Source organism: Dipodomys spectabilis, unplaced genomic scaffold, assembly GCF_019054845.1.
Source record: "Dipodomys spectabilis isolate Male_0828 unplaced genomic scaffold, ASM1905484v1 ptg000227l, whole genome shotgun sequence".
NCBI classification, from domain to species: Eukaryota; Metazoa; Chordata; class Mammalia; order Rodentia; family Heteromyidae; genus Dipodomys; species Dipodomys spectabilis.
Window position 1 is genome coordinate 5,986,559 of NW_024870904.1, and position 27,565 is coordinate 6,014,123.

A 27,565-nucleotide genomic window follows, 5' to 3' on the forward strand; every position below is an offset into this window, starting at 1 on the left:
TTCTCAGATCTCAGCCTCCTGAGTAGCTAGGATTAGAGGCATGAGCCACCAGCACCCGGTAAGGTCAACAGTATTTAAAGAACAGCCTTTGGATTTCTGTTGGGAGGGTTCATGAGGCCAAAACCATTTTCTAATAATGTCAAGAAGTTATTTGACCTTTAAAAATTGTTGATGGGGCTGGGAATGTGGCTTAGTGATAGAGTGCTTGCCTAGCATGTGTGAAGCCCTGGGTTCGATTCCTCAGTATCACATAAACAGAAAAAGCCAGAAGTGGTGAGGTGGCTCAAGTGATGGAGTGTAAGCCTTGGCAAAAGAAGTTCAGGGTCAGTGCCCAGGCCCTGAGTTCAAGCCCCAGGACTGGCAAACGGACCCCTCCCTAACCCCCAAAAAACTGTTGATATTACTTGACTCCAGGGGTTCATGTCTATAATCCTTGATACTCAGGAGGCTGAGATCTGAGGATTGAAGCCAGCTTGGGCAGAAAAGTCCCTGTAATACTTTTAGCTCCAATTAACCACTCAAAAAAATGAAAGTGGCATAGTGGCTCAAAGTGGTAGAGTGCTGGCCTTGAGCAAAAAGTCCTCAGGCCCCAAGTTAAGCCCCAGAGTGACAAAAACAAACAAAAAATAACCTGCTGATCTTGCACTGACTGGGCAAAAGCAACTGTGGACAAAACTGCTGACCTGGTAAGAATCAATGTAGAGCCTTTGTGGTGGTATATACCTGTAATCCTAGCATTTAGGAGGCTAAGGCAGGTTAGAAGCTAACCTGGATGACAGAAAGTTTTTGAATTCTTATGGTGATTTATGCAAATCCTAAGGAGATAAAAACATGGTAAATCAGGGGCTGGGAAGGTGGCTCAGTGGTAGAGCACTTGTCTTGCATGCATGAGGCCCTGGGTTCAATTCCTCAGCACCACATAAGCAAGAAAAAAGCTGGAAGTGGCGCTGTGGCTCAAGTGGTAAAGCGCTAGCCTTGAGCTGAAGGGCTGAGGGACAGTGCTCAGGCCCAGAGTTCAGGCCCCATGACCGACAAAAAAAAAAAACAAAAAATAAAAAACAAAAAGCAGAAAAAGCCAGAAGTGGTGCTGTGGCTCAAGTGGTAGAGCACTAGCCTTGAGCTGAAGAGCTGAGGAACAGCGCCCAGGCCCAGAGTTCAGGTCCCATGACCAGATTGCCCCCCCCCCCCCCCAAAAAAAAAAGCAGGGGTACATGGAAAACTTTGAGGATGGCTGGCAAGATTCTGTTTCCTGTCAGGTGAAGCATAAAAAGGGTAGATTTCCCCATGTAATTCATTAAGCTCTTCTTCCCTGCCCTTGTATTCTTTTCCTTCTTCCTTTTTTTTTTTTGGTGCTGGTACTGGGGATTGAACTCAAGGACTCCCACTCTTTCTTAGCTTTTATGCTCAAGGCTAACCAGCACTCTATCACTTGAGCCACAACTCTGTTTCTAGCTTATTGGTGGTTAACTGGGGATTAAATGTCTCAGATTTTCAAACTACGATCTCAGCCACCTGAGTAGCTTGGATTACAAGTGTGAGCCACCAGTGCCTAGCTATTTGTTTTATGCTTGTTTCCTCTAATTGTATTACTTTAACAGGAAAGTTTCAATTATACATTATGGCTGACTACTGATCAAATATTGAGCCGTGTCTACCTGTAAAAGTGGTTTGACTTGAGCAGCTCCACAGCTTCATATACTTTGTGGATGGAAAGCAGGTGTGATGCAGCCTTGACATGCTGATCTTGGAAACACAGCTGCTTGGCAAAGGCTTCCACAGCCCACAGCCACACATGGTAGCCAGCTTCAGAATAAAACAAAAAGGCATGTTTGGGTTAAAATTGCCTAGTTTTCAGTCACTCAAAATAGCAGGACATTTAGATATGAATTCCTCTCCCCATTCTTAATGCTAAACACACATTGCTTCCTTGAACAAAAGGGTGAACAATTCAAAGGATATAAAGGTATGGAAGCTTAGGAAAATGATAGTGCTGTCTGAGGCAATCGAATAGCAACCAACTGCCATTAGCAATCAATTCCTGAAAGTAATCAGAAAGGAGCACGAGGTGACTCTGCGGTATTGATGATGGCAAGTTTCTTGACATGGGTGCTGTTATATTCAGGGTGCATACTTGAATAAAATCAGCCAAGTGCTGCTGGCTCATGCCTGTAACCCTACCTACTCAGGATGCTGTGATCTGAGGATAAAGGTTTGAAGCCAGCCTGTGCAGGAAAGTCTGTGAGACTCTTATCTCCAATTAACCTCCAAAGAGCTGGAAAGTGGAGCTGTGGCTCAAGTGGTAGAGGGAGTACTGAGCACAAAAACTCAGGGACAGCCCAGGTCTTGAGTTTAACCCCCAGGACTGGAAAAAAAAGAAAAGTAGCATATTTTGTTGTGTACCCATTTCCAGATACATTTCATTTCCTACACTTTAGAGCTCCATGCAGTGTCAGAATTCAATGAGCTGCCCCAGTTTTTTTGGCACTTAACGGGAGTTTCTATTGTAGGTACACATACCATTTACATTTAAGCAGTTCTTATTGATAGACATACAGGTAGGTAGGTGTGTGTGTGTGTATGTGTGTGTGTGTGTATATTCTATCTATCTACATGTCATTTTGTACACATGAATATAGTTAGATAAATTCTTACAATTTAAGAACTGAGTGCAGGTCATAGGTATGTTAAAACTGTTAAGGTATGCACTTATTGTTCAACAAATCTGATGTTTTTAGATGCTTTGATTTGTCCCTCAGAGCTGGAGGCCAGTGTTCTAGGGTAGCTGTGTTGAAGTGGTGGAATCTTTTAAGTGTATGTGGGGGAGGGGGGAAAATGGGAGATGACTAGTGGATGGTAATTAGATCATGGGGGGACTGTACCTGGAAAAACTCCATATTTATCTTGTGGAGTGCACTAGTTCCTAAGCAGAGCAAATGGTTATTAAAAAGAACAAGCTGAGTTGGGTTTATGTTTTTGTTGGGTTGGGTTTGTTTTTCTTGCAGGGTGCCAGTGGCTCACGCCTGTAATCCTAGCTACTCAGGAGGCTGAGATCTGAGGATCCTGATTCAAAGCCAGTCTGGGCAAGGAAAGTCCGTGAGACTCTATCTCCAATAAACCACCAGAAAACCATTAGTGGCTCTGTGGCTCAAGTGGTAGAGCACTAGCTTTGAGCCAAGGAGCCTAGGTACAGTGCCCAGGCCCAGAGTTCAAGCCCCATGACTGACCAAAAAAAAAAAAAAAAAAAAAAGCAAACATTTGGGCTTTGGGTATATAGATTAAGTAATACAGTGTGTGTGTATAAGGCTTTGAGTCTAGTCTCTAGTCTGGCACCTCTCTCTCTGGCTTCCTGCAATCTCTTTTGCCAGATCTTGATTAGGAAGCTCTTTCCAGAGCTAAGCAAATATTGGTACTATGTTCATTTATGAGTTAAATATATTTCTTTTCTTTAGAAAGTACCTAGCTTCAAAGTAGTTTGTTACAGTAGCACAGAATGAATAAATGCATCACCATTGCTTTTATATTAAAGTGTGTTAGTGTTCTGCCTTTTTGTAGGGGTTGGGGTGAAGTATTAGCTTACTATTTTATAGAATTAACTATGTATGTAACTATATTTACTTTTCTGTCCATGAAGGGCTTGAACTTAGGGCCCAGGCACTGTCCTTGAGCTCTTTTGCTCAAGGGTAATGCTGTTACCACTTTGAACCACAGCTCCACTTCCAGTTTTTGAGTGGTTAATTGGAGATTAAGAGTCTTACAGAGACTTTCTGCCCGAGCTGGCTTTGAATCTTAATCTTCAGATCTCAGTCTCCTGAGTAGTAAGGATTACAGGTGTAAGCCACCAGCGCCCAGCCTGTAACTGTATTAATAAGTGGTTATATGATTAAGACTGGTACTGCTAAGAGCTGGTAAACATAGCCTAGAGACGACAGTACTTTTGTTGAGAAGAACATACCTACTGGTGCCATAGCCACAAGATTGTCTGTCAGCTCCCCTCTTTCTGCTGCCGTCTGAAGAACACCCTTTAAATCTCCTTTCCAAAGCATTAGCTGGTGAAATAATTCAGGGTGTCCATTTTCCAAGTGCCCTTTCCCTGTTTGGAAAAGATAGTATTTGGGAGATGACTTCTAGAAAAAGAAAGGCAGAGTGAAAGAAGCAGTATGTACTTATAACTGAAGGGTTAGTTATCTATTAGAATGATTTTAACTTTTATCAAGTTTTTTTTTTTTTTTTTGGGTCCGGTTGTGGGGCCTGAACTCTGAGCCTGGGCGCTGTCCCTCGGCTCTTCAGCTCAAGGCTACCACTTGAGCCACAGTACCACTTCCGGATTTTTTCTTTTTGCTTATGTGGTGCTGAGGAATCGAACCCAGGGCCTCAGGCATGCAAGGCAAGCGCTCTACCACTAAGCCACCTTCCCAGCCCTCATCAAGTATTTTAAAGGAACTGTTGAATGAATATATTATTGTTCAATAAGGAAGAAACTTTTCTATCTAAAGATGTTATCAGTAGTGGAAGGAGTAGATTCACACCCAGATAGTTAGAACAACATACCAATTCAGAAGCTCACTTGGTAATTTACCCAACTCAACCTTCTTTCCTCACATATTTTTTTTTTTTTTTTTGTCATCGTGAAGCTTGAACTCTGGGCTTGGGCGCTGTCTCTGCACTCTTCAGCTCAAGGCGAGCTCTCACAAACTGAGCCACAACACCACTTCTGGTTTTCTAGTAGTTTATTGGAAATAAGAGTCGCACGGAGTTTCTTGCCCAGGCTGGCTTTGAGCCATGATCCTCAGATCTCAGCCTCCGGAGTAGCTAGGATGACAGGTGTGAGCCACCGGCACCCAGCTCTTTCCTCACATCTTGTCGATGAGAATGAACAGTGAGTTTTTGTGGTGTGAGGGATGTGTATGAGTATGAAGATTTTAAAAGTAACCATGAAAAGCTGGATGCTGTGGCTCATGCCTAGAATCCTAGCTAAGGCTGAGATCTGAGGATACCAGTTCAAATCCAGCCCAGACAAGGAAATCCGTGAGACTCTTACTTCCAATTAACCAGCAAAGAGCAGAAAGTTGAGCTTGGTTCAAATGGCAGAGTGTGGGAGATTGGGGTGGGGAGGGAAAGTAGGAGAAAAATGAAGGAGGGAGGGTAACAAGTTCGACAAGAAATGTAATTATTAGGGCTGGGAAGGTGGCTCAATGGTAGAGTGCTTGCCTTGCATGCCTGAGGCCCTGGGTTCGATTCCTCAGCACCACATAAGCAAAAAGAAAAAAGCCGGAAGTGGCGCTGTGGCTCAAGTGGTAGAGCGCTAGCCTTGAGCTGAAGAGCTGAGGGACAGCGCCCAGGCCCAGAGTTCAGGCCCCACAATCGGACCCCCCCAAAAAAAGAAATGTACTTATTTATATAATTGCAACCCCTCTGTATATCACCTATGATAATTAAACAACAACAACAAAACAAATGGTAGAGTGTTACTCTTGAGTGAAAAAGCTAAGGGACAGTGTACAAGCCCTGAATGTAAGTCCCAGTACTCATGTACACACACATACCAGACACACATACACACAGAAAGACACACACACACACACAGTAACCATGATAATACCCGTAAGAAAAGCCTATGCAGATGGATGGGAAGATTACTGGATTTGTCTCACCTTCAGTCTCAATCATTCTGTACAGGGTAGGCCTGTCTGTGAAAAGCCCCAGGTGAAATCTTTCCTCAAGATCAGCAGACATATCCTCATTTCGCTCTGTACATTTAAAATGACAAATATATATATATATATATGTATGTGTATTTATATGTACAAACCCTATATTTTCCTATCTGATAATTTTAAATACACGACCATATACTTATAAACCCTCAAGATTCTTATCTTCAATTAGCTAGCAAAAAGCCAGAATAGAGATGTGGTTCAACTGGTATAGTGACAGACTGGAGCAAAAAAATCTACATGAGAGTTCCAGCCCCTGAGTTCAAGCCCTACTACTCACACACCAAAAGCCAAAGAATCTCCAAAATCCAAAATGTGAAAATAAACTTTTTAGGCAAAACCCAATGAGACAGTTTGTTAAAAAAAAGATTTGCTGGAAAAATGTTGAAAAAACTCAAACTTCAACATGCATTTAAGAGACACAACAAACAAGCAATCAAACAAAAGTAGTAAAGAAAGTTCCTAGCCAGGCGCCGGGGGCTCACACCTGTAATCGCAGCTAATCAGGAGGCTGAAATCTGAGGATTGCAGTTAGTTCAAAGCCAGCACAGGCAGGTACAGTGCCTAGGTCCAGAGTTCAAGCCTCACGACCAACAACAACAACAAAAAAGAAAGTTCCTTAGTATTCACTGGGACTCACGATAAAGGGATTCTTTTTATTTTTTGGTCGGTTACAGGGCTTGAACTCAGGGCCTAGGTGCCATCCCTGAGCTCTTCAGCTCAAGGCTAGCACTCTACTACTTGAGTCACACCGCCACTTCCGGTTTTCTGGTGGTTAACTGGAGGTAAGAGTCTCATGGACTTTCCTGCCCAGGGTTGGCTTTGAACCATATCCTCAGATCTCAGCCTCCTGAGTAGCTAGGATTACAAGCATGAGCCACCGGCATCTGGCTAAGGGATTCAATTTTATTCTCCACTTTTCAAGTCTCAGCTAAAAAAACCCCTCACAAACAAAAAAACCCCAAAGATTAAAATAATGAAGTCTCCAGGACCAAAACAAAACAATGGTCATTAAGTAATGGCTTGAAAAGCAGAAAACACACACACTCCTTCCATAAATCCATAAATAAACTTCCATGAAGTATTTTAAAGGAACTACTGAATGGATATATTTCCAATGAGGAACAGTGGAAAAGAACAGTGGAAAGAATAGATTCATACCCAGATTAGACCAACATACCAATTCTGACACATATCATTTACAATGATAACACAGAGGACACATCCCAAAGCACCGCACAGGGCTAATAAATCAAAGTGGGGATCAGGGTATGGGGTTAAAGAAAGAGCAAAGGCTACGAAAGAATGTAGATGTAGCCAATTAATTTTAGGTTTGTTATCTTACTCATTTAATAAATCAGTAAACATGCACCCTTGATAGACCACACTGTAGGGAGCCAAAGTTTATGTTTTCACCTTTGGAGTGTTTTGCAGTTGCTAGCACCAAACAGTCATGATGAAGTTCCTCTTTGGACCTGTGATCTAGGCTTGTACTCAGAGGAAGCATGGACCGAGCTTTCCTCTTCTTGATCGAGGCTTCTGAAATGTAATAAAATAATGCCACGCTGAAAAGTGGATGAGAAATAAAATAGAATGGATGTCTATTGCACAGATGTGCTCTACCAGAGGGATCTGTGCCACTAGGCAAGCAGATTCTGACTCCTACATTAAACTATCTAGTTAGTGTCCACAATATACACAAAATGCCCCTGGTAACATCAATAAACAATAGCCACTGCTATAAAACATTTTATCAGGAGTTAAAAAACAGTTCAAAACCATTAACTATAACTGAAACATAAGCAGAACACCCACCCTATTTTTCAAGCCTATCATAAATCTTTGAGTTCTAAGTTGTATATAGTAATTTAATAAAGCTTAACACTATATTTTGGTTATTAGATACTAACCTGATTTCTCTTTAGGTGGTTCCTTTTTCAGTAAAGTAACTTTGTTATTAATAGTAACTTTTGACTTTTCAAAGCTGGAAGAAACTGGAGTGCAGACAATTGATTCTCTAGCATCTATACCATGGGGGAAAATAAAGAACAATGATAAGAACTATGAAGAGTCTAATTCTAAAAATGAAAAGCATTACCAGGCCTAGCAATTCAAGTTTACCCATACCAGGCAGACTTTGGAAAATTATCTCTTGTCTATCTCACTAAGAAAAAATGTAAACTTCTGATCTCTTGTTCAACTTTATATTAGAAAATAAGAAATCCCTAAACTCTGTTCAGGTGACAAGGCACTTAAATATCTGGATCACCAAGTGCCAACTGCAAATTTAATTGTACAAAGAATAACTTTACTAAAGGAGAATATTAACTTATGTGATACTCACAATCTTAAAGGTACAAACTTGGAAAAAACCCAATAATTTCTTTTTTTTTTTTTTTGGGTCCGGTTATGGGGCCTGAACTCTGGGCCTGGGCACTGTCCCTCAGCTCTTCAGCTCAAGGCTAGCGCTCTACCACTTGAGCCACAGCGCCACTTCCGGCTTTTTTCTTTTTCCTTATGTGGTGCTGAGGAATGGAACCCAGGGCCTCAGGCATGCAAGGCACGCGCTCTACCACTGAGCCAACCTTCCCAGCCCCCAAAACCCAATAATTTCTGATAAACATCAAGAAGTATATCTTGGGGAGCCATTTGGTGATACAGAAGCATGAGTCCAACAGCCACCACTTAGGACAGAGATGCCTGCAAACCATGTCTTTTTGCCACTTTAATTTTATCATTTCAGCACAGATCAAGAGGTATGATTCTAAGAGGTACAGAACTTAGCTAGAAAACACAAGGTAGAGTACAACCCAAGGATGACCACCAAAAGAAAATCAATTTCCTTTCTTCCTTCTAGATTAACTCACAGCATCTGCTTATCTGATTTATTTATTAATTCAGTAGTCAATAAGTACTAGATAGTATAAATTATGTAAAAGTGCTATTTTACCCAATAATGACTTTTTCTCTTCTATGAACTGGAATTCATTATGGAAGATTAGTGATCTCTCAGATTTCTGAAAGCTTATACCCCAGCTTAACTGACTAGAAGAACCTAATAACTGTTTATAATTCTTTTCTTTTCCACAAAGACAAAAAGCTAGGAATGAACTCGAGGAAAGACGGTGAAACTTTGTTGTTCACACTGAAGTAGTAGCTCCCAAGGTCAGATATTTACAGATGGGGTTGAAGATGTCACACTGTTAAGAATTTTTCCCCTAAGAGTCTATGTATACACTATCATTTTACTTTGGCCCATAGTGTTACTCTGCCTAGTTGGTTTTGTTTGTTTTTTGAAACAAAACTTGACTTGAACCATCCAACAGATCTCCTCTAACACTTCAAGGATATTTATTTTAGAGAAATAAAGCTTTAAGAAAAATTAATGATTTCCAAAGGCACTGGATACCAGCTAAGTTAAGAAGGTGAGATATCAGGCAGGTGAGAAAGAGAAGTTTCAAAATGAGCAAGGACCTAGCTTAGTTCCCTAGCCATGATAAAATCCTAAGTTAGTGAGTCAACAAGTAATTCTGCACGTACCCATGGCAGTGAGGCCACAGGGTGACTCTGGCTCCTGGGCTTCCTCTTCGCCCTCTTGGTCTGACACGCCGTTCTCTGTGGGTACTGAGTTCTCCTTTATGCTCTCTTCATTCCCTTCAAGCGACTCCTGCTTTATAAGCATGCGCAAGGTAGGTTTTTTCTTTTTCTTGGCCTTTGGCTTAGGTTGAGAGAGCCGTTTTTTCTCTAATTCAATACTTTTTTTGCCTACAAAAAAAAAAAAAAAAAAACCCAGTAAGAAAAACTCATTGAAATAAGACATTCTTATTAAAAGCATGCCTACGTGGTAATCTGAAAACTCTTATTACAATAATCTTTTTGACAGCTTTTTGCTTTTCTTCCTTTCTTTTTTTGATGGCCACACTGGGGCTTGAACTCAGGGCCTGAGTGCTGTCCCTGAACTTCTTTTCTTGCTCAAGGCCAGTGCTTGAGCAATATCTCCACTTCCAGCTTTTTGGTGGTTTACTGGGCATTAGAGTCTCATGAATTTTCTTGTTTGAGCTGGCTTTAAACCATGATCCTCAGATCTCAGCCTCCTGAGTAGCTAGGATTACAGGCGTGAGCCACCAGCGCCCGGCCTGTTGTTCATTTTTGTACCAAATACAAAGCTCTCTGACCAAATTTAGCCTTTCCATTTTCCCCTCCCTTCCCACTGCTACCCCTCTACTCCCCAGCCCTCTTAATTACATGATTAAAGTATATGTGCCAGGATCAGGGGAAAAAGTTACCATTGCCACTACAAACAGATAGGCATGCATGAATCCCTGGGTTCCATTTCTCAGTACCACATAAACATAAAAGGCCAGAAGTGGCGCTGTGGCTCAAGTGGTAAGAGTGCTAGCTTTGAGCAAAAGAAGCTCAGGGACAGTGTCCAGGCCCTGAGTTCAAGCCCCAGGCCTGGCAAAAAAAAAAAAAAAAAAGAAAAAGAAAAAAGAAAAGGGTATTACTTTTACTCCTAAAAGTTCTCTCATGTCTCTGTAGTAAAACGTATCTCTTTCCTGAGCCCCAGGCTGTATCACTGATCAGCTGTCACTATAGTTTAGTTTTGCCTTTTCTAGAATTTCATCTAAAAAGAAATTAAACAGTAATATACTGTCTTTTGTGACTGACTTCTTTTGTTCAGTTAATGGTTTTATTTTTAGCATTCTGTTATGTTCATTAGTACTTGCTTTTTTTTTTTTTTTTTTTTGGGTCTGGTCGTGGGGCCTGAACTCTGGGTCTGGGCGCTGTCCCTCAGCTCTTCAGCTCAAGGCTAGCGCTCTACCACTTGAGCCACAGTGCCACTTCTGGCTTTTTTCTTTTTGCTTATGTGGTGCTGAGGAATCGAACCCAGGGCCTCAGGCATGCAAGGCAAGCGCTATACCACTGAGCCACCTTCCCAGTCCCAAGTACTTGCTTTTTTTGGTAGTACAGGGAACTATAGTTTTTTTCCCTCTTTCTCTGTTTTCTGGTTCTATGCATTTAACCCAGGGAGATGTGTGTATATATGCATATACACACACATATATATGCATAATATATATGCTACAACTGAGCCACACTTCTAGCCTACTATCTTCTATTTTATTTTATTGCTGAGTAGAACTCCACTGTAGGAATTGTGTTCAACACAGGTGATAAATTTGTCTGCTGAAAAACATGAGCTACTTCCAGTATATGGAGACCACAGACGAAGCTAAGAGCACTCTTTTAGAATTTTTCATGTAAATCCAGCAATTGAGTAAATTTCTACCTTATTTTATTTTTTGTGCTGGTCCTGAGGCGGGGCTCTGTCCATGAGTTTCTTTTGCTCAAGGCTAGCACTCTACCACTTGAACCACAGTTCCAATTCCAGCTTTTTGCAATTCTCAGATCTTAGCCTCCTGAGTAGCTAGGATTACAAATGTGAGACATCAACTCCCAGCTTCTACTTGTGTATAATATAGTCTAATTATTTCTAGTTTTTTTCCTACCAGGTGGTCATGTTCACTATTAGTCAATTTTTTGGTAATCAGAAATGGATTTCTATGCAGGGCGCTGGTGGCTCACGCCTGTAATCCTAGCTACTCAGGAGGCTGAGATCTGAGGAACATGGTTCAAAGCCAGCCTGGGTAGGGAAGTCTGTGAGACTCTTATCTGCAATAAACCACTAGAAAACTGGAAATGGCCCTGTGGCTCAAGGGGTAGAGCACTCGCCTTGAGCTGAAGAGCATAGGGACAGAACACATGCACAGAGTTCAAGCGCCATGACCGACCAAAAAATAAATGATTATGGTTTGCCTTTTTGGCATAATATCATGTCCCAGATCCTTCCATTTCCCAAAAAAGCCCTGAACCTTTTCAGTGAAGAATGATACTTAGCAACCAAGCTCTGGATGATAGGGGCCCTGTCTCCCTTGCTGGGGCTCTGAATAACTATTTGTATGGATCTGGTCAATTTGATTACTAAGGAAAAGAGAAAAGTTATTGGGCAGTCATTTTATGGACTCCATGCTCTAACTGACCTTGAGGAGGCCTAGAATGGTCTTGCATGGAAATCAGCCATTTGTACACGCAGAAGTCATCTGCCCCTGAGTAGATGCAATCTGGATCCAATGGGGACCATGCTACACAGAGCAGTCGGCCTCGATGTCCTCGAAAGTTGCATAGAGGCTCTTCTCGAAGAGTATCCCACACCTGCATCCAAAACCATGTGACAGAACAATGACAATGTCTGGTTATTATGTTATCCTGGGGGGAATAAATTACTTATTCAAAAAAACTTTGGGGCTGGGAATGTGGCTTAGTGAGGGAATGCTTGCCTAGCATATATAAAGTCCTGGGCTTGATTCCTCAGTACCACATAAAAAAAGTAAAAGCCAGAAGTGGCGCAGTGGCTCAAGTGGTAGAATGCTAGCCTTGAGCAAAAGAAGCTCAGGGACATTACCCAGGTCCTGAGTTCAAGTCCCAGGACTGGCAAAAAAAATAAAAATAAATAATAAAAAATTAAACTTTTGATCACTATTTCCTCATGTTATTTATGACTTTTAGAAGCTCAATACCAGACACTACTATTTCCTGTGGAGCAATATATGCTATAGGATATATAATCATTTCCATGGAATGGTTCTTTTTTTTTGGTGCTGGTACTAGGGCTTCAATTCAGGGCCTGTACTGTCCCTTAGAGGCTGGTGCTCTACCTCCAATTCCAGCTTTTTAGCAGTTAATTGGAGTGTAAGACTGGGAAGGAAGGAGGCAATGGATGGGATAAGACATATACTATACACATATACAGAAACTTCACAACCTCCCTCTTACACAACAAATACGCACTAATTAAAAAAGAAAATTAGAGGTCTAATTACTCAAGATAATAATAATAATAATAATAATAATAATATTATTATTATTATTTTTGACCACTCTGGGCTTGAACTCAGGGCCTAGGCACTGTCCCTAAGCTGCTTTTGCTCAAGGCTAGCACTTCTACTTGAGCCACAGTGCCACTTCTGGCTTTTCCTGTGTATGTGGTACTGAGGAATTGAAACCAGGGTTTCATGCATGCTAGGCAAGCACTCTACCACTGAGCCACATTTCCTGCCCTATAATTCTCATTTTTGAGTTCCTAGAAAAATGGTGCTAATACTGAGTCTTGAATTCAGGGTCTGGATGTTGACCCTTACATCTTTCACTTATGGCTAGTTCTCTACTGCTTAAACCACAGCTCCAATTCCAGCCTTTTGCTAGTTAATTGAAGGTAAGAATCTCTCAGATTTTCCTGCCCAGGCTGAACCTCAATTCTAAGATCTTGGCATCCTGAGTAGCTAGGATTACAGGAGTGAGCCACACAGGTACTTGGTATCTCTTGAATTATCCTGTGGCCATTTCACCGAAGGCAGCCCTTTTTCATGGCGCCCAGCTTTGTGCAAAGAGCTTAATTACAATTCAACACCAAGTTAGACATCTACCAGTTCTCCAGTTGCCAAGTTTCTTAGCTGCTAAGGACAATCTGGCTCTGACATCTAGAACTCCTACTTGGAAGACCTGGTCTGGCATTTCATCTTTATTTTTTAGGGTGTGGAAGTTTCTGACTTAACCAACTTATTATAAAATTGTTTCTGTGCCAAGTATGATAGTGCAGGCTTGTAATCACAGCAAGCAGAAAGCTAAGTCAGAAAGATCTAGAGTTTGAGGCCAGCCTAAATGACATAGTGAGAGATTCTTGTGTCAAAAAAAAAAAAAATACAAAAACAAAAGCAAAAATCATAAACCAACCAAAAACACTCAATTATTTTTGCAATTAGCCAACATTTCTGTGTTTAAGACAATTGCGTATGTCAGTGTGGGGTACGTGACTGTAGTCCTAGCTACTTAGGAGGCTGAGAACTGAGGCTCAATCAACATTTAAAGCCAGCTGGGGCAGGAAAACCCATCAGACTCTTATCTCCAATTAACCACCACTAGGCTCTTGAGCACTTGCGCTGTGGCTCAAGTAGAAGAATGCCAGCCTTGTGTGAAAACTTAGGGCATGAAAACTTAGGGCTTACATGTAAGCCTTATTAATGGTGCAAAAAAGAAAAACAGTACAAAACATGTTCAGTCTGTCCAGCTACTCATTTAAACCAGACTGAAGTTTTGTCAGAAGGCACTTTTTTTTGTTGGTTCTGGGGCCTGAACTCTGGTCCTGGGCACTGTCCCTAAGCTCTTCAGCTCAAGGCAAGCACTCTACCACTTAAGAGTCACAGCACCACTTCTGGTTTTCTGATGGTTATTTGGAGGTAAGAGTCTCACAGACTTTCCTGCCTGGGCTGGCTCTGAACCACAATCCTCAGATCTCAGCCTCCTGAGTAGCTAGGATTACAGGTGTGAGCTACCAGCACCCAGCAGGAGACACACTTTGATGTCTCCTTAGTTCTTAGATTTAAATGCACAGTGAGGAAGAACCCTCAGGGTTGAGGACAGGTTAAGGACACAACAGTACCTGTGCTGTTCCATCGTAGGAAGCAGACACTAGCCTCCCATCATGATGTGGGCTCCATGCCAGACTGGTAATCTTTGCTGTGTGTCCTGAGAGGGTCCGGTAGGGTTCTGTCATGGTCACTGGAGACTCAGGATTGCTCTCTAAGAGAAGGACCGAGAACGGTGGTAACAAGGCCAGAATCAAGATTTTTTCAGACCTAGGTGATTTTTAGCAGGCAATACTGTCTTCTGGGTCAGAATATGGGTACATTATCAGGGTCTGACACAAATTTACCATGAAAAGCGTTAGCTTTCACAATTCCCTTCTGAAAGCCAACAAAAGGTGCTGGAGGCTCATGCCTGTAATCCTAGCTACTTAGGAAGCTGAGATCTAAGGACTGCAGTTCCAGGCTAGCATGGGCACGAAAGTCCCTGAGACTCTTCTCTCTAATAAAATACTCAGAAAAAGCCAGAAGTACTGCTGTGGCCCAGTGGTAGATTGCTAGCTTGAGCACAAAAGAGGCTTGGGAACAGAGCCCAGATCCTGAGTTCAAGCCCTATGACTGACAAAAAAAACAAAAACAAAAACCAGGAAAATAATATTCTTGTTAATACTTCCTAGGTAAAAAGGTATAAAATGAAGTTTATTATGAGGGAGGAAAAATATACAAATAAAAACCAAACTGCAGTGCTCCCTTCAGCAACACATATACTAAAATTGGAAGGATACAGAGAACATTAGCATGGCCCCTGGGTAAGGATGACACACAAAATTGTGAAGCGTTGGGGCTGGGAAGGTGGCTTAGTGGTAGAGTGCTTGCCTTGCATGCATGAGGCCCCGGGTTTGATTCCTCAGCACCACATAATTAGAAAAAAGCCAGAAATGGTAGAGCGCCAGCCTTGAGCTGAAGAGCTGAGGGACAGAGTCCAGCCCCAGAGTTCAGGCCCATGACCAACAAAACAAACAAACAAACAAAAAAACTGCAGGAGCATCTATAAGAACTACTGTTTTACACATATCAAATGTGACAAAATGCTAAAACTTAATGAACCCAGGAAAAGTATAAATAAGATTTCTTTTGTATTTCTCCTGCAACTTCCTTTTATTTTTCTCTCTCTCTTTGCCAGTTCTGGAGCATAAACTCAGGGCCTAGGCACTGTCCCTGAGCCTCTCCTGTGCTCAAGGCTAGTGCTCTACCACTTGAGCAATTAGTGTCACTTCTGGCTTTTTTCTGTTTATGTGGTACCCAGTGCTTCATGCATGCTAGGCAAGTACTCTACCACTAAACCACATTCCCAGCCCATCTTGCAACTTTCTTTTGAATTTGAACTATCTAATGTAAGCCAAGCATCACCAGGTGCTCATTCCTGAAACCCTAGCTACACAGAAGATTGAGACCTGAGGATCATGGATTGAAGCCAGCCCAGGTAAGAAAGCCAGTGAAAACTCTTACTCCAATTAACCATTCAAAATCCAGGAGTGGACGTATGGCTCAAGTGGTAATCTCAGACTTGAGCAAAAAGGCTAAGGGACAGCTCCATGAGTTCAAGCGCCAGTAGTGGCACAAAATCCAAAACAAAACCTAGGAATGATTAGGAAATGGAAACAAGAGGATTTTTTTCTGTTTTTTTTTTTTTTTAGACTTCCTTTGGGAAGGTGGGATTGGAGGGGGGGGAAGGGTTGCATAGAAATGAAGGCACAAAGGGTGAATAGATCTATCAGTGGTACCCACTAGACACTATGTTGAAAATTAACTATAAAATTTGTGGGTGAGGACGTAAGAAAAACTAGGAGTAAGGGAAGGGGTGACATTGTCCAAAAAGAAATGTACTCATTTCCTGACTTACATTAACTGTAACCCATCTGTACATTACCCTTTATAATAACAAAAATCAACTACAACAACAAAACAGTGAGAGAGAAAAACTGGGAGAGAGCAAGGGAAGGGGTGACGACATTGTCCAAAAAGAAATGTATTGGGCTGGGAAGGTGGCTCAGTGGTAGAGTGCTTGCCTTGCATGCATGAGACCCTGGGTTCCATTCTTCAGCACCACATAAGCAGGAAAAAAAAAAAAAAAAAAGCCGAAAGTGGTGCTGTGGCTCAAGTGGTAGAGTGCTAGTCTTGAGCTGAAGAGCTGAGGGACAGCACCCAGGCCCAGAGTTCAGACCCCACGACTGGACCCAAAAAAAAAAAAAAAAATCCTCAAAAAGAAATGTATTCATTAGCTGAAATATATAACTATAACCCTTCTGTAAATCATCTTTATAACGAAGAAAAAAAGAAGAAAAAAATAACCAGTGAAAAACAGTGCTGGATGCATGGTTCAAATGGTAGAGCACTAGGCTAGTACATATGTGTTCCTGAGTCCAAATCCCAGTATTGATACTTCTACCCTCAAGAAAGGCTCTTCTAATTCGGCGCTGGTGGCTCATGCCTGTAATCCTAGCTACTCAGGAAGCTGAGATCTGAGGACTGTGGTTCAAAGCCAGCTTGGGCAGGAAAGTTCGTAAAAAAACATTTTTTTTTTTTGGTCAGTTGTGGGGCTTGAACTCTGGGCCTGGGCACTCTCCCTCAGCTCTTCAGCTTAAGAATAGAGCTCTACCACTTGAGCCACAGCATCACTTCCAGTTTTCTGAGTGGCTTATTAGAAATAAGAGTCTCATGAACTTTTCCTGCACAGGCTGGCTTTGAACCATGATCCTCAGATCTCAGCCTCCAGAGTAGCTAGGATTACAAGCTTGAGTCACCCATGAGACTCTTATCTCCAATAAATCACTGAGAAAACCAGAAGTGGCACTGTGGCTCAACTGGCTGAGTGCTAGCCTTTAGCTGAAGAGCTTATGGGCAGCACCCAGGCCCAGAGTTCAAGCCCACAACTGACACACACACACACACACACACACACAAAACTAGGTTGTTTTGTGTATGAGTGTGCATCCGTTTGACAAAGTGAGTATGTAATGGAGTCTGAACTAGGCCTCTCCATCTTGCTTAGTGTTATTGCTCAAGGCTGGCACTCTACCACTAGAGCCTTATCTCAACTTCCAACTTTTTATTGGTTAACTGGAAATAAGTGACTTTTCTGCCCAGGCTAGCTTTAAACCAGGATCTGAGGAGAGGGAAATTAGAAAAAGAAAAATGAGAGAAGGGGGTAACAAGTTTGACAAGAAATATACTTATTACCTTATGTAACTGTAACCCCTCTGTACATCACCTTGACAATAAAAAAAATGAAAGATTAACAAAACAAAAGAACCGTGAGCCATTGGTATCCAGCAACTGTTTTCTATATTAACATCATGTTTGGATGAATTTTGAAGTAGATAAATGTTACTTTTGAAAAAGGAGGAAATAGTAATTAAATGCTAAAAAGAAAGTAAAAACAAAGAACAGATGGCAAGTAGCTGAACACAGGAAGGAATAACCAAATATTACCTATGACAGTTTTCAGATTGTGTACATAAATGACTGCATTGTTGGAGCCCGAAGCCATCAGATAGCTGAGCTCCGGTTGGCTGCCATGTTCATGATGCCAGGTAATGGTGTTCACAAGTTTGTGATGCTGCTGGATGATGCAGATCAGCTTCAAGTTGGGAACCTGAAATATTTCTATTGATCTGAAATAAGAAACATACCAGGGAAAGAAATGTTAATAACATATTGCTAAATGCAAAAAGCCACTTAGTCTAAGGAAGAGAATAGCTCTTTTCATTTCTGAAAAGGTCTTCTCTCCCAAGGAATCCTGAGCTGTATATGTCTGTAAACACTAAACTTGGGAGGCTGAGTTAGAAGGATCATGAAAGTGAAACCAGCCTGAGTTCCAGGTCAACAACATAAGGCTACAGAATGAAACCTCATCTTAAAAAAAAAAAAAAGAACCAAGTACAAAATGCTATTCTTTGAAATAAATTTATCTAGCTTTAAGAAATCTTTACAATTTCTAAGAAATTGTGCTACTGGGCATTCATAATGAACAGTGTTAAGAAAAAGTAAAATAAATTAATGAAGTAATGTCTGGCATTGGATAAGATACGAGACCTAAAAATAATTTCTTCCTATGATTACTTGATATACCTGAGGCTCCCTAACTAACATTACAGATAATAATTGCCATATTGTGATAAAAGCATGCAATTATGCTTCCCCCCCGCCTTTTATTTTTTTGTTGGTTGTAGGGCTTGAACTTTGGGCCTTGGCATTGTCCCTCAGCTCTGCAGCTCAAGGCAAATGCTCTACCATCTGAGCCACAGCCACACTTCCAGTTTTCTGGTGGTTTGTTAGAGATAAGAGCCTCTTGGATTTGCCTGCCTGTGCTGGCTTTGAACTGTGATCCTCAGATCTCATCCTCCTCATTACTACGATTACAGGTGTGAGCCACCAGAGCCCGGCTTCGTTTTTTTTTTAAACATAATTTTATTGTTATTATTAAGCTGTTGTATAGAAAGGCTATCATTTTATAAAGAGTTTTTTCTTCTTTAAAAGGAAACAAACACATACCCATCTTCATTGCCAAGAGCCATGATTTTGCCATCTGCTTTCCAGCTGATCTCTGTGTGTACAGGCAATTTGTACTAGAAAGCAAAACAAACCAATTCTGACTATAAATATGTTTTTCTCTACACATCTTACAAATCAATGCTGATAACAAAATTAAAAAAAAATCCATAGGGTTAAACACATCTTAATTACATGGTAGCCATTCTTGTAGGCAAGTTAAAGAGTTACTAAGAAAAAGTGTTCTAAGAATGATTTATTTAATGGGACAGAGGACAGTTAGAACTAAATGTCAGTCATGTTGAACTTGTAAAATAAAGTTAACTAAGATGACTTCTATAATGTGTCCACTTGACAGCCCAGGTTTCAAGGTCCTTAACAAAAAGCTGCACACTCTTCTATTCTTCCAAAGTTGTTTTTTTCCACAATCACCAATAGTCTAATATGTTAATATTCCCAAGACTGTGTGGACCCTATTCTTGCTGGTTTCTTTAGCCTGCTTCATACTATCAACTATCTTATGCCTATGAAGAGCTTGCAAATACCTATTTCCAGTCAAAATTCCTTGTACATACCTCTGATCCTTAACTGCCATTAAAAACTTGTTAAACAGGAATATTTTTTTATTACTGGATATTAATGTGTAAGTAAAATTTAAGAAAATATTAATAAGCAATTTATTACAGTGCTCAGGGAGAGGAAATTAACTTTTTTGTGTGCTATTATATGGGCTTGAACTCAAGACCTTGCCTTCTCATTTGGTCTTTTCCCTCAAGGCTGGTGCTCTACTACTTGAGCCATAGCTCCACTTCCCAATTATGTTGGAGGTTAATTAGAGATAAGTATCTCACAGACTCTCTTGCCCAGGCTGGACTAGAACCTTGATCCTCAGATCTCAGCCTGTGAAGTAGTCAGTATTATAAGCATAAGGCATCAATGCCTAGTTTCTGTGAGAGGGTAAGGTACTGATTTGAAGCTCGAGTACACACAGAAACAAAAACAAAAAGATGACATATAAGTATACTGAAAGAACATTAAACCAAACATAATTAAATTTGAGTTTCTGGGTGAAGGATATCAAAGAATCATTATCTCTATTATCTTTTCTGGCTTTTTTTTTTTTTGCCCGTCCTGGAGCTTGAACTCAGAGCCTGGGCTCTGTCCCTGAGCCTCTCTGTGCTCAAGGCTAGCACACTACCATTTGAGCCAGAGTACCACTTCCAGCTTCTTGTTTATGTTGTGCTGAGGAGCTGAGCCCAGGTCTTCACGCATGCTAGGCAAGCACTAAGCCACATTTTCAGCCCTATCTTTTCTGGCTTTTTTTTTTTTTTTTTGGCGGTGTAGGGCTTGAACTCTGGGCCTGGGCACTGTCCCTCAGCTCTTTAGCTCAAGGCGAGCGCTCTACCACTTGAGCTACTGCACCATTTCCGGTTTTCTAGTGGTTTATTGGAAATAGGAGTCTCACGGTCTCTCCTGCCTGGGCTGGCTTTGAACCGCGATCCTCAGATCTCAGCCTCCTGAGTAGCTAGGATTACAGGCGTGAGCCACCGGTGCCCGGCTTCTTTTCTGGCTTTTTAAAATCAGAAATTAGGGTTGAAGGCATGGTTCATTTGGTAGCCCATTAGCTAGGGATCGAAAGCATCAAGTACCAAGTTTGAGTCCTAGTCTTGGACTTTAAGTAGTTAAAATGAATAATTTTCCTTAAAAGTAAATTGCCTACAGAAAACTCCTAGTATCTAAATTTATGGTTCAATGGTAACTGGTACTAAGGAAAAACTGAAAATGCTCAGGGAGACTGAACATTTTAGATTTCCATGGTCACCACACAGATAGTAGATCTGAGCATCAATAACTTGATACTATATGAAGTAGGCTACATTAATGACATAAAAACTGTTGTATACTTTAATACTGCTCATAAAAAGGATCTTGCTTCATGTTCTTTATTTTGAATGCACTGGATCCCAAATACTACTAAATGTATGCAGCCTTTCAACAACTCCAAAATTTTTACTTTTTCACTTAAATTAGCAAATTATGTACTTTTTTTTGTTCGTCTGTTTGGGAGAATCACAGTAACATTTACTTTGTTCTTTTACTATTTATTTTGGGGATGCATATTTTCACAAAATACAGGAAAACACTCAGCAGATCACTTGATTTAAATATAAGTAACATAGCCAGGAACCTGTGGATCATGTCTATAATCCTGGCTATCAAGTGGCTAAGATCTGAGAATTGTGGTTAACCAGACTGGGCAGGAAGGAACACTATATCCCTTATCTTGAATAGCTCTACTGAAAGTAGAGCTATGGAAAATGGTAGAACACTAGAACACTAGCCTAAAGAAAAAAACAAAACAAACCAGGGCTGACACACACACACACACACACACACCACACACACACACACACACACACACACACACACACACACACACACACACACACACACACACACACACACACACACACACACACACACACACACCACCCCCCCCCCCCCCCCCCCCACAGGAATCCAATTCTGAGAGCTACTTTGTATCATCTCAACTTCCTAACAGGATGTACACAGAGCCACAGTGCCCACAGTGCCTTTTCCCGTTTTCTGCTGATTCACTGGAGATTAAGAATCTCATGGATGTACCTGCCCTGTCTGGATTTGAACTGGGGATCCTCAGATCTCAACCTCCTGAGCAGCTAGGATTTCAGGTGTGAGCCAATGGGCACCTGGCTAAAAATTTATATATGGTGAAAACACAAGTAATAAATCTGGAAGGAAGGCTAGCTTACTGTAATGTATCTTGAACAAAAATACTTTGTGGTTGGATGTGGAAACCCTATTATGGTCTTTTTTGCCGTGGCATCATTTTGATTTAAAAAGGAAGCTTTATGGTTAAAATATGGAAGCTCATCATAAATCACTGCAATTGAGGACTGGATTTCTTTCGCAGTTAACTTCTTCATGTCACTCAATGATAAAGTCCCCTAAGATTACACATACATTCAATTATAGCCTTTCAACAAAACCTAAGAATTGTGACCTAGCATGGTGGATATCGCTAGTATGGAATGTAGCATGCAGGATGGGAACAGAAGAACCGGAGAGGAGGCTTCAGACGGCAACTCACTTTGGTAGAATTGGTGTCCCTGATGAGTTTGTTGATGTCAAAGGCCTCACCACTCAGCTTCCAGGGGTTATGCTGTAAGACAATCCCTTCCCCTCCACAGCTGTATAAAGTGAGGGAAGGTCTGTCTCCTTCTCCTCCTAAGGCAGAAAACAAAGGTTATGAGTTTTCAACAACTTAAGTATTTGTTTCCAGAGGAAATCTATCTGACTAAGAGAATCAAGAAATAAAAATCTGAAACATTCCAATAATAAACTGGAATAAACTATTCTTTCCATCCTGTACACAGTTGTAGGGACAATTAAAAGGAGATATTCTTAATTCTATGATCATTTCTAAGACACAGCACATTTATTTTAAACATTTTTCTGTGACATCAAAGCTGGAATCAGGAAAAAATATTCCCAAACCAAAAATTATGAGAATTCTTGCCCATATTCCCCCTGAAATTAATTTCTTTTAATCATCCAGATTTTATTAGCAGATATATGAAAAATCTTGCTTTTAAAATCAAGTCATATTTAATACTAAAACCCCTATGTTTTCAATCTTGTCATTTAGAGGAGTGTAGGATTTTAGACAGCTTCAGTATTAAGACAGATAAATCACGTTAATATATCAGATCTTAGCCTTATCATCACTGCTTTGGGGAAGCCTTGCTTTATTTCTAGATTCCTATACTTTCTACTTTCAAGGTATCTGTCTAGCAGTCTCTTTTTGTTTGTTTTTTTTTTGCCAGTCCTGAGGCTTGAACTATGGGCCTGGGTACTATCTCTGAGTTCCTTTTGCTCAAAGCTAGTGCTCTACCTCTCGAGTTACAGTGTCACTTCTAGCTCTTTCTGTGATTAGTTGGAGATAAGAGTCTCACAGACTTTCCTGCCTAGAATGGCTTTGAACCATGATCCTTAAATCTCAGCTCCCTGAGTAGCTAGGAGTACAGGTGTGAGCCATTGGCACCTGGCCATTCTCATTATTTTAAAGGTTATCAGCAGTCATATTAACTAGTAATATTACGCTCTATGAAGATTCAAAGGCAAGAATTAACACAATGTTTGAGAAAAACTGAGCATTTAGTACTTCCTAGATTGACAAGTAATTGCTTTTCATGATTTTCTTTACCTGTATCTTCCCAAAGGCCGTTAAGATTTAATTGATTTTTATGATTACTACTATAGTTTGGATGTCTCCTCTAAAATTCATGTTGAAATTTAACTGACACTGTAACTATTAATACATGGATTCTCAAGCCAGGCGCTGGTGGCCCATCCCTGTAATACTAGCTACTCAGGAGGATGAGATCTGAGAATCTCAGTTCAATCCCAGCATGGGCAGGAAAGTCTGTCGAATTCCTATCTCCACTTAACCACCAGAAAGCCAGAAGTGGGGCTGTGGCTCAAAGTAGTAGAGCACAAGCCTTGAGCAAAAGAGCTCAGGGACAGTGTCTAGGTCTGAATTCAAGCCAGTAAAAAAAAGAAAAGAAAAAGAAGAAAAAGATGAATCTTTAAGAGATTATCATGTAGGAGAGCTCTGCCCTTGTAGATGACTTCATTATGAAAATGATTTGGTTGCAAAAGCAGTTCCCTCTCACACTGTTTCTTATTCATATTCTTTTGCCTTTCTACCTTTCTTTATAGGGAGACACAGCAAAAAGACCTGAATGCTGTGCTCTTTAACTTTCCAAAACATTAAGCCAAATAAAATTTCATTGCTTATAAATTCACCAGTCTATAGATAGTCCCTTTACTTAAAAATCCCTTTAAAAGGGGCTGGGAAGGTGGCTCAGTGGTAGAGCACATGTCTTGCATGCCAGAGGCCCTGAGTTTGATTCCTCAGCACCACATAAGCAAAAAGAAAAAAGCCAGAAGTGGTGCTGTGGCTCAAGTGGTAGAGCGCTAGCCTTGAGCTGAAGAGCTGAGGGACAGCGCCCAGGCCCAGAGTTCAGGCCCCATGACCGGACCCAAAAAAACAAACAAAAAATCCCTTTAAAAAAAATTCTAGGACTGGGGCTGGGAAGGTGGCTCAGTGGTAGAGCGCTTGCCTTGCATGCCAGAGGCCCCGGTTCGATTCCTCAGCACCACATAAGCAAAAAGAAAAAAGCTGGAAATGGCGCTGTGGTAGAGCGCTAGCCTTGAGCTGAAGAACTGAGGGACAGCGACCAGGCCCAGAGTTCAGACCCCACGACCAGACCCAAAAAACAAAAACAAAAAAAAAAAAATTCTAGGACTTTCAAAAATAGCTATAAAATTTCAACTTTCATATAAAAATTAAAATTTTAGCAAATCAATCTTTAATTTTTTCATATACAAAGAAAATGAAATCAGTATTCTAAGCTGGGCACCAGTAACCCATGCCTGTGATCCTTACTACTCAGAAGTCTGAGGCTAGTGTATAAAGACAGCCTGAGCAGGAAGCTGGATCATGAGACTCATCTCCAAGTAACCAGCAAAAAACCAGAAGTGGAGGCGTGGCTTAAGTGGTAAAGTGCCAGGCTTGAGTGAAACTGTTAGGGAGACCACTGTGATCAAGTCCCAGTAATGCCATATACATACAAAAATATAAGTATCCCACTCTTTGGGCATTTAAATATACAGAACTGCAAGAATTCCTATAACTAAACTATAGCATTTCTAAATCAAGTATTTCCCTAGTGCATACAGCAATCCTTCTGTTGAATGAAAAAACTATTACTGAAGGCTGCTTAAGTTCTGATAACTTAATAATGCTTTAGAGGTTAGGGGAGTTTATAGGTAAATTGTTTTTCCTAGATACTCCAATTTGTCACTTGGTACTGATGCTTTCATGGACCCCTGGGTACACAGCAAACCACAAATACAGTCAGTGACTTAGGACATTTATAATTCCTTCTACATTTTTTGGTTGGTTGTGGGGCTTGAACTCTGGGCCTGGGAGCTGTCCCTCAGCTCTTCAGCTCAAGGCTAGCATATTACTACTTGGGACACAGCACCACTTCCAGTTTTCTGAGTGGCTTATTGGCAGTAAGAGTCTCACAGCCTTTCCTACCCAAGCTGGCTTGAACTGAGATTCTCAGATCTCAGCCTCCTGAGTAGCTAGTATTATAGGCGTGAGCCACCACACCTGGCTTCCTTCTACTTTTAATGCCTTAGGTTTAAGTGAAAGAAAACCATACGTATTTGTTAAAGAATGATGCACACACTTACCGAGTGGCATGGGAGGCACTGGTGGACCCCAGGCTAATGTGTACACAGTCTTCTTATGATATGTGCTAGAAATCTGTGGAGGTCTTTGCAGGTAGAGGTGGTGCAGAACAAAGAAGAAGATTTAAATAAAAAGGAATAGTGGAAAACAGACCATCTTTGTCTAAAATGACTTTATTACAAACTCAGTTATTCATAGAAAAAAGTAATTTCAGTACCTTTTCCAGTTGATTGTAAAAAAGCACTTCAAATATGAGATAATACCTAATATATAAAAACTAGCCCTAAATACACCTTACCTAGAAAAAACAAGTCAATTCTCATCCATCTGGCCAGTTTGGGACTGTTTTCTTATCTGTTCCTCTAAGCAGCCCATTTCATAATTGTCAAGTATCCTAGTGTTGCTATAACATTGTAGAAATATAAAAGTTCTGACAACTAGAAATCTAAGAAGCTACTAATTCTACCTGTTAAGACAGAAAATGTCAATTATTTAAAGTTATTGCTAGCCATATAGTCACTATTCAAATATATTCTTAATGTGACAAGATTGAGTATAGATTGATTTTCCAAATTGACTCTTTTTAAGGAAACCTTGCTCTTAAGGTTTTCTAGTGATGTTTGTCAGTAAAGCATGCTTTGGACACAATCACCACACTGTATGACTTCTAATACAAATTCTCTTCTAGGTGTGATTTTAGAACTCCAAAATCAAGAACTGAACCAACCAACTGTGGCATTATTTATTTTTATGTACCTGACAAATTGATAGAAATCACTCTAGATAATGAACCAGAATTTCTCCAACTAAGAGATAGAGTAAGCTATATATGGCGTGGATACCTAAAACTACAGCAATATCCTTCCTCCAACTACGTAACTTTATTAGTGCTGTCCTGAAAATTCACCTTTTTTTAAAAAAATAAGCTTTTCATTATGAAAAGACTGTACAGAGGGGTTACAATCACATGAGCAAGGTAATGAGTACATTTCTTATCAAGCGTTGTTGCCTCCTCCTTTGTTTGTCCCCTGCACTCCCCCCTCCCACCCACTGCCTAAATTGTAAAGTTCATTTTTCAACATAGCATCTTGTACATCTCATTGTTGCAATGGGTCCACCTGTATCCCTATTTAAACAATTTGTTTTTTCCCTTCCGTTCCCAAATTATACCAACGTCAAATACAGTGAAAACAGGGGTTATACTGTGGGAGAGGGATATACAAAACAAAACAAAAAATCACAGGGTACCTTATAAATACATTAGAAACAATAGCAAGCAAGAAAAAAACCACTTGCGTCCTTATCTTGGGGTTCATTTTGCTTAACATCATCTTACCTGATCTTCTCTGCTCGTCTCAGATATATACTAGTTATTGCAAATAAGGAGAAGTGGCGCTGTGGCTCAAGTGGTAGAGCACTAGCCTAGAGCAAAAAAGTTCAGGGACAGTGCCCAGGCCCTGAGTTCAAGCCCCAGGACTGGAAAACCAAACTTTACTTATACTCACTGAAACTTGAATTTTTTTTTTCAATTTTTTTATTTGAAATGTGGCTAGTGTAACTGAGGAACTAAAGTTTTAATTTTCTTTAATTTTGCTTACTTTAAGTAGTCACTTAGAGCTTTGTGGCTACTCAAGTGAACAGCTGTGGCCTAGGATGAAGCCTCTAGAACAACTTGAATGTAAGCTACATAAGTCACTCAGAGCTTTCCAGTAGTCACAGTAAAAATATCAAGCCCAAAAAGCAAAACAACCAAAACCAACAAAAACAACAACAACAAAAAAAAAAAAAAACAGGAGTTTACTTGAAATTCAGCAGAGTCTATGTATTATTTAAGCCTTAATCCTCAGATTTCAGCTTTCTGAGTAGCCAGGATCACAGATAACCCACTAGCATGTAGTTTCTATTTTTTTTTTTTCCTGGTCATGGGGCATGAACTCTGAGCCTGGGTGCTGTCCCTGAACTCAGCACTCTACCACTTAAGCTACAATACTTCTGGTTTTCTGGTGGTTAATTGGGGATAAGAGTCTCTCCTGCCCGGGCTGGCTTTGAACTGTGATCCTCAGATCTCAGCCTTCTGAGTAGCTAGGATTATAGGCAAGAGCTACCAGTGCCTGGCGTTTTTTTTTTTGTTTGTTTGTTTTGTTTTGCTTTTTTTAAGTAGCAAGACATTTCGAGTTGGACTCCTTTCCAGTGCTCAGCAGTCACTTGGAGCGAAGGACTACTGTAATGGACAAGGTAACTCTAGGCCTAGTTTGCAGTTGCTAGGAAACGCAAGTAGAGAAATCAGAAGTCACCATAAGAAAATAAATGAGTACCTGGAGTCAGTGGCTCATGCCTGTATTCCTAGGTACTCAGGAGGCTGAAATCTGAGGTCCAAGGCTCAATGTCAACCCAGGCAGCAAAGTCTGAGTTTCTTTTTTTTTTGTCGGTCATGGGGCCTGAATTTAGGCCTGGGCGCTGTTCCTGAGCTCTTTCAGCTCAAGGTGAGTGTTCTACCACTTGAGCCACAGTGCCACTTCTGATTTTCTGGTGGTTAATTGGAGATAAAGAGTCTAACGGATTTTCCTGCCCAGGCT

At 40.8% G+C, this 27,565-nt stretch overlaps 1 protein-coding gene and 1 non-coding gene across 3 annotated transcripts in view; one reads left to right on the forward strand and one right to left on the reverse strand.

Moving 5' to 3' along the window:
* Gemin5 (gem nuclear organelle associated protein 5) overlaps positions 1-27,565 on the reverse strand; it is a 60,487-nt gene that overhangs the window by 16,656 nt on the left and 16,266 nt on the right. For both annotated transcript variants that reach the window (XM_042697635.1, XM_042697634.1), the window contains exons 10-21: positions 24,992-25,074; positions 21,816-21,952; positions 18,689-18,762; positions 17,627-17,808; positions 14,212-14,351; positions 11,756-11,927; positions 9,255-9,479; positions 7,625-7,738; positions 7,131-7,253; positions 5,652-5,747; positions 3,953-4,090; positions 1,656-1,803 (exon numbers count right to left, since the gene is read on the reverse strand). In XM_042697635.1, coding sequence (XP_042553569.1) covers positions 1,656-1,803; positions 3,953-4,090; positions 5,652-5,747; positions 7,131-7,253; positions 7,625-7,738; positions 9,255-9,479; positions 11,756-11,927; positions 14,212-14,351; positions 17,627-17,808; positions 18,689-18,762; positions 21,816-21,952; positions 24,992-25,074 — 1,632 coding nt within the window. The remainder of the gene's footprint in view (positions 1-1,655; positions 1,804-3,952; positions 4,091-5,651; positions 5,748-7,130; positions 7,254-7,624; positions 7,739-9,254; positions 9,480-11,755; positions 11,928-14,211; positions 14,352-17,626; positions 17,809-18,688; positions 18,763-21,815; positions 21,953-24,991; positions 25,075-27,565) is intronic.
* On the forward strand, positions 14,878-14,984 carry LOC122123362. The gene has a single exon (XR_006150379.1). It is a non-coding gene; the product is annotated as a U6 spliceosomal RNA (small nuclear RNA).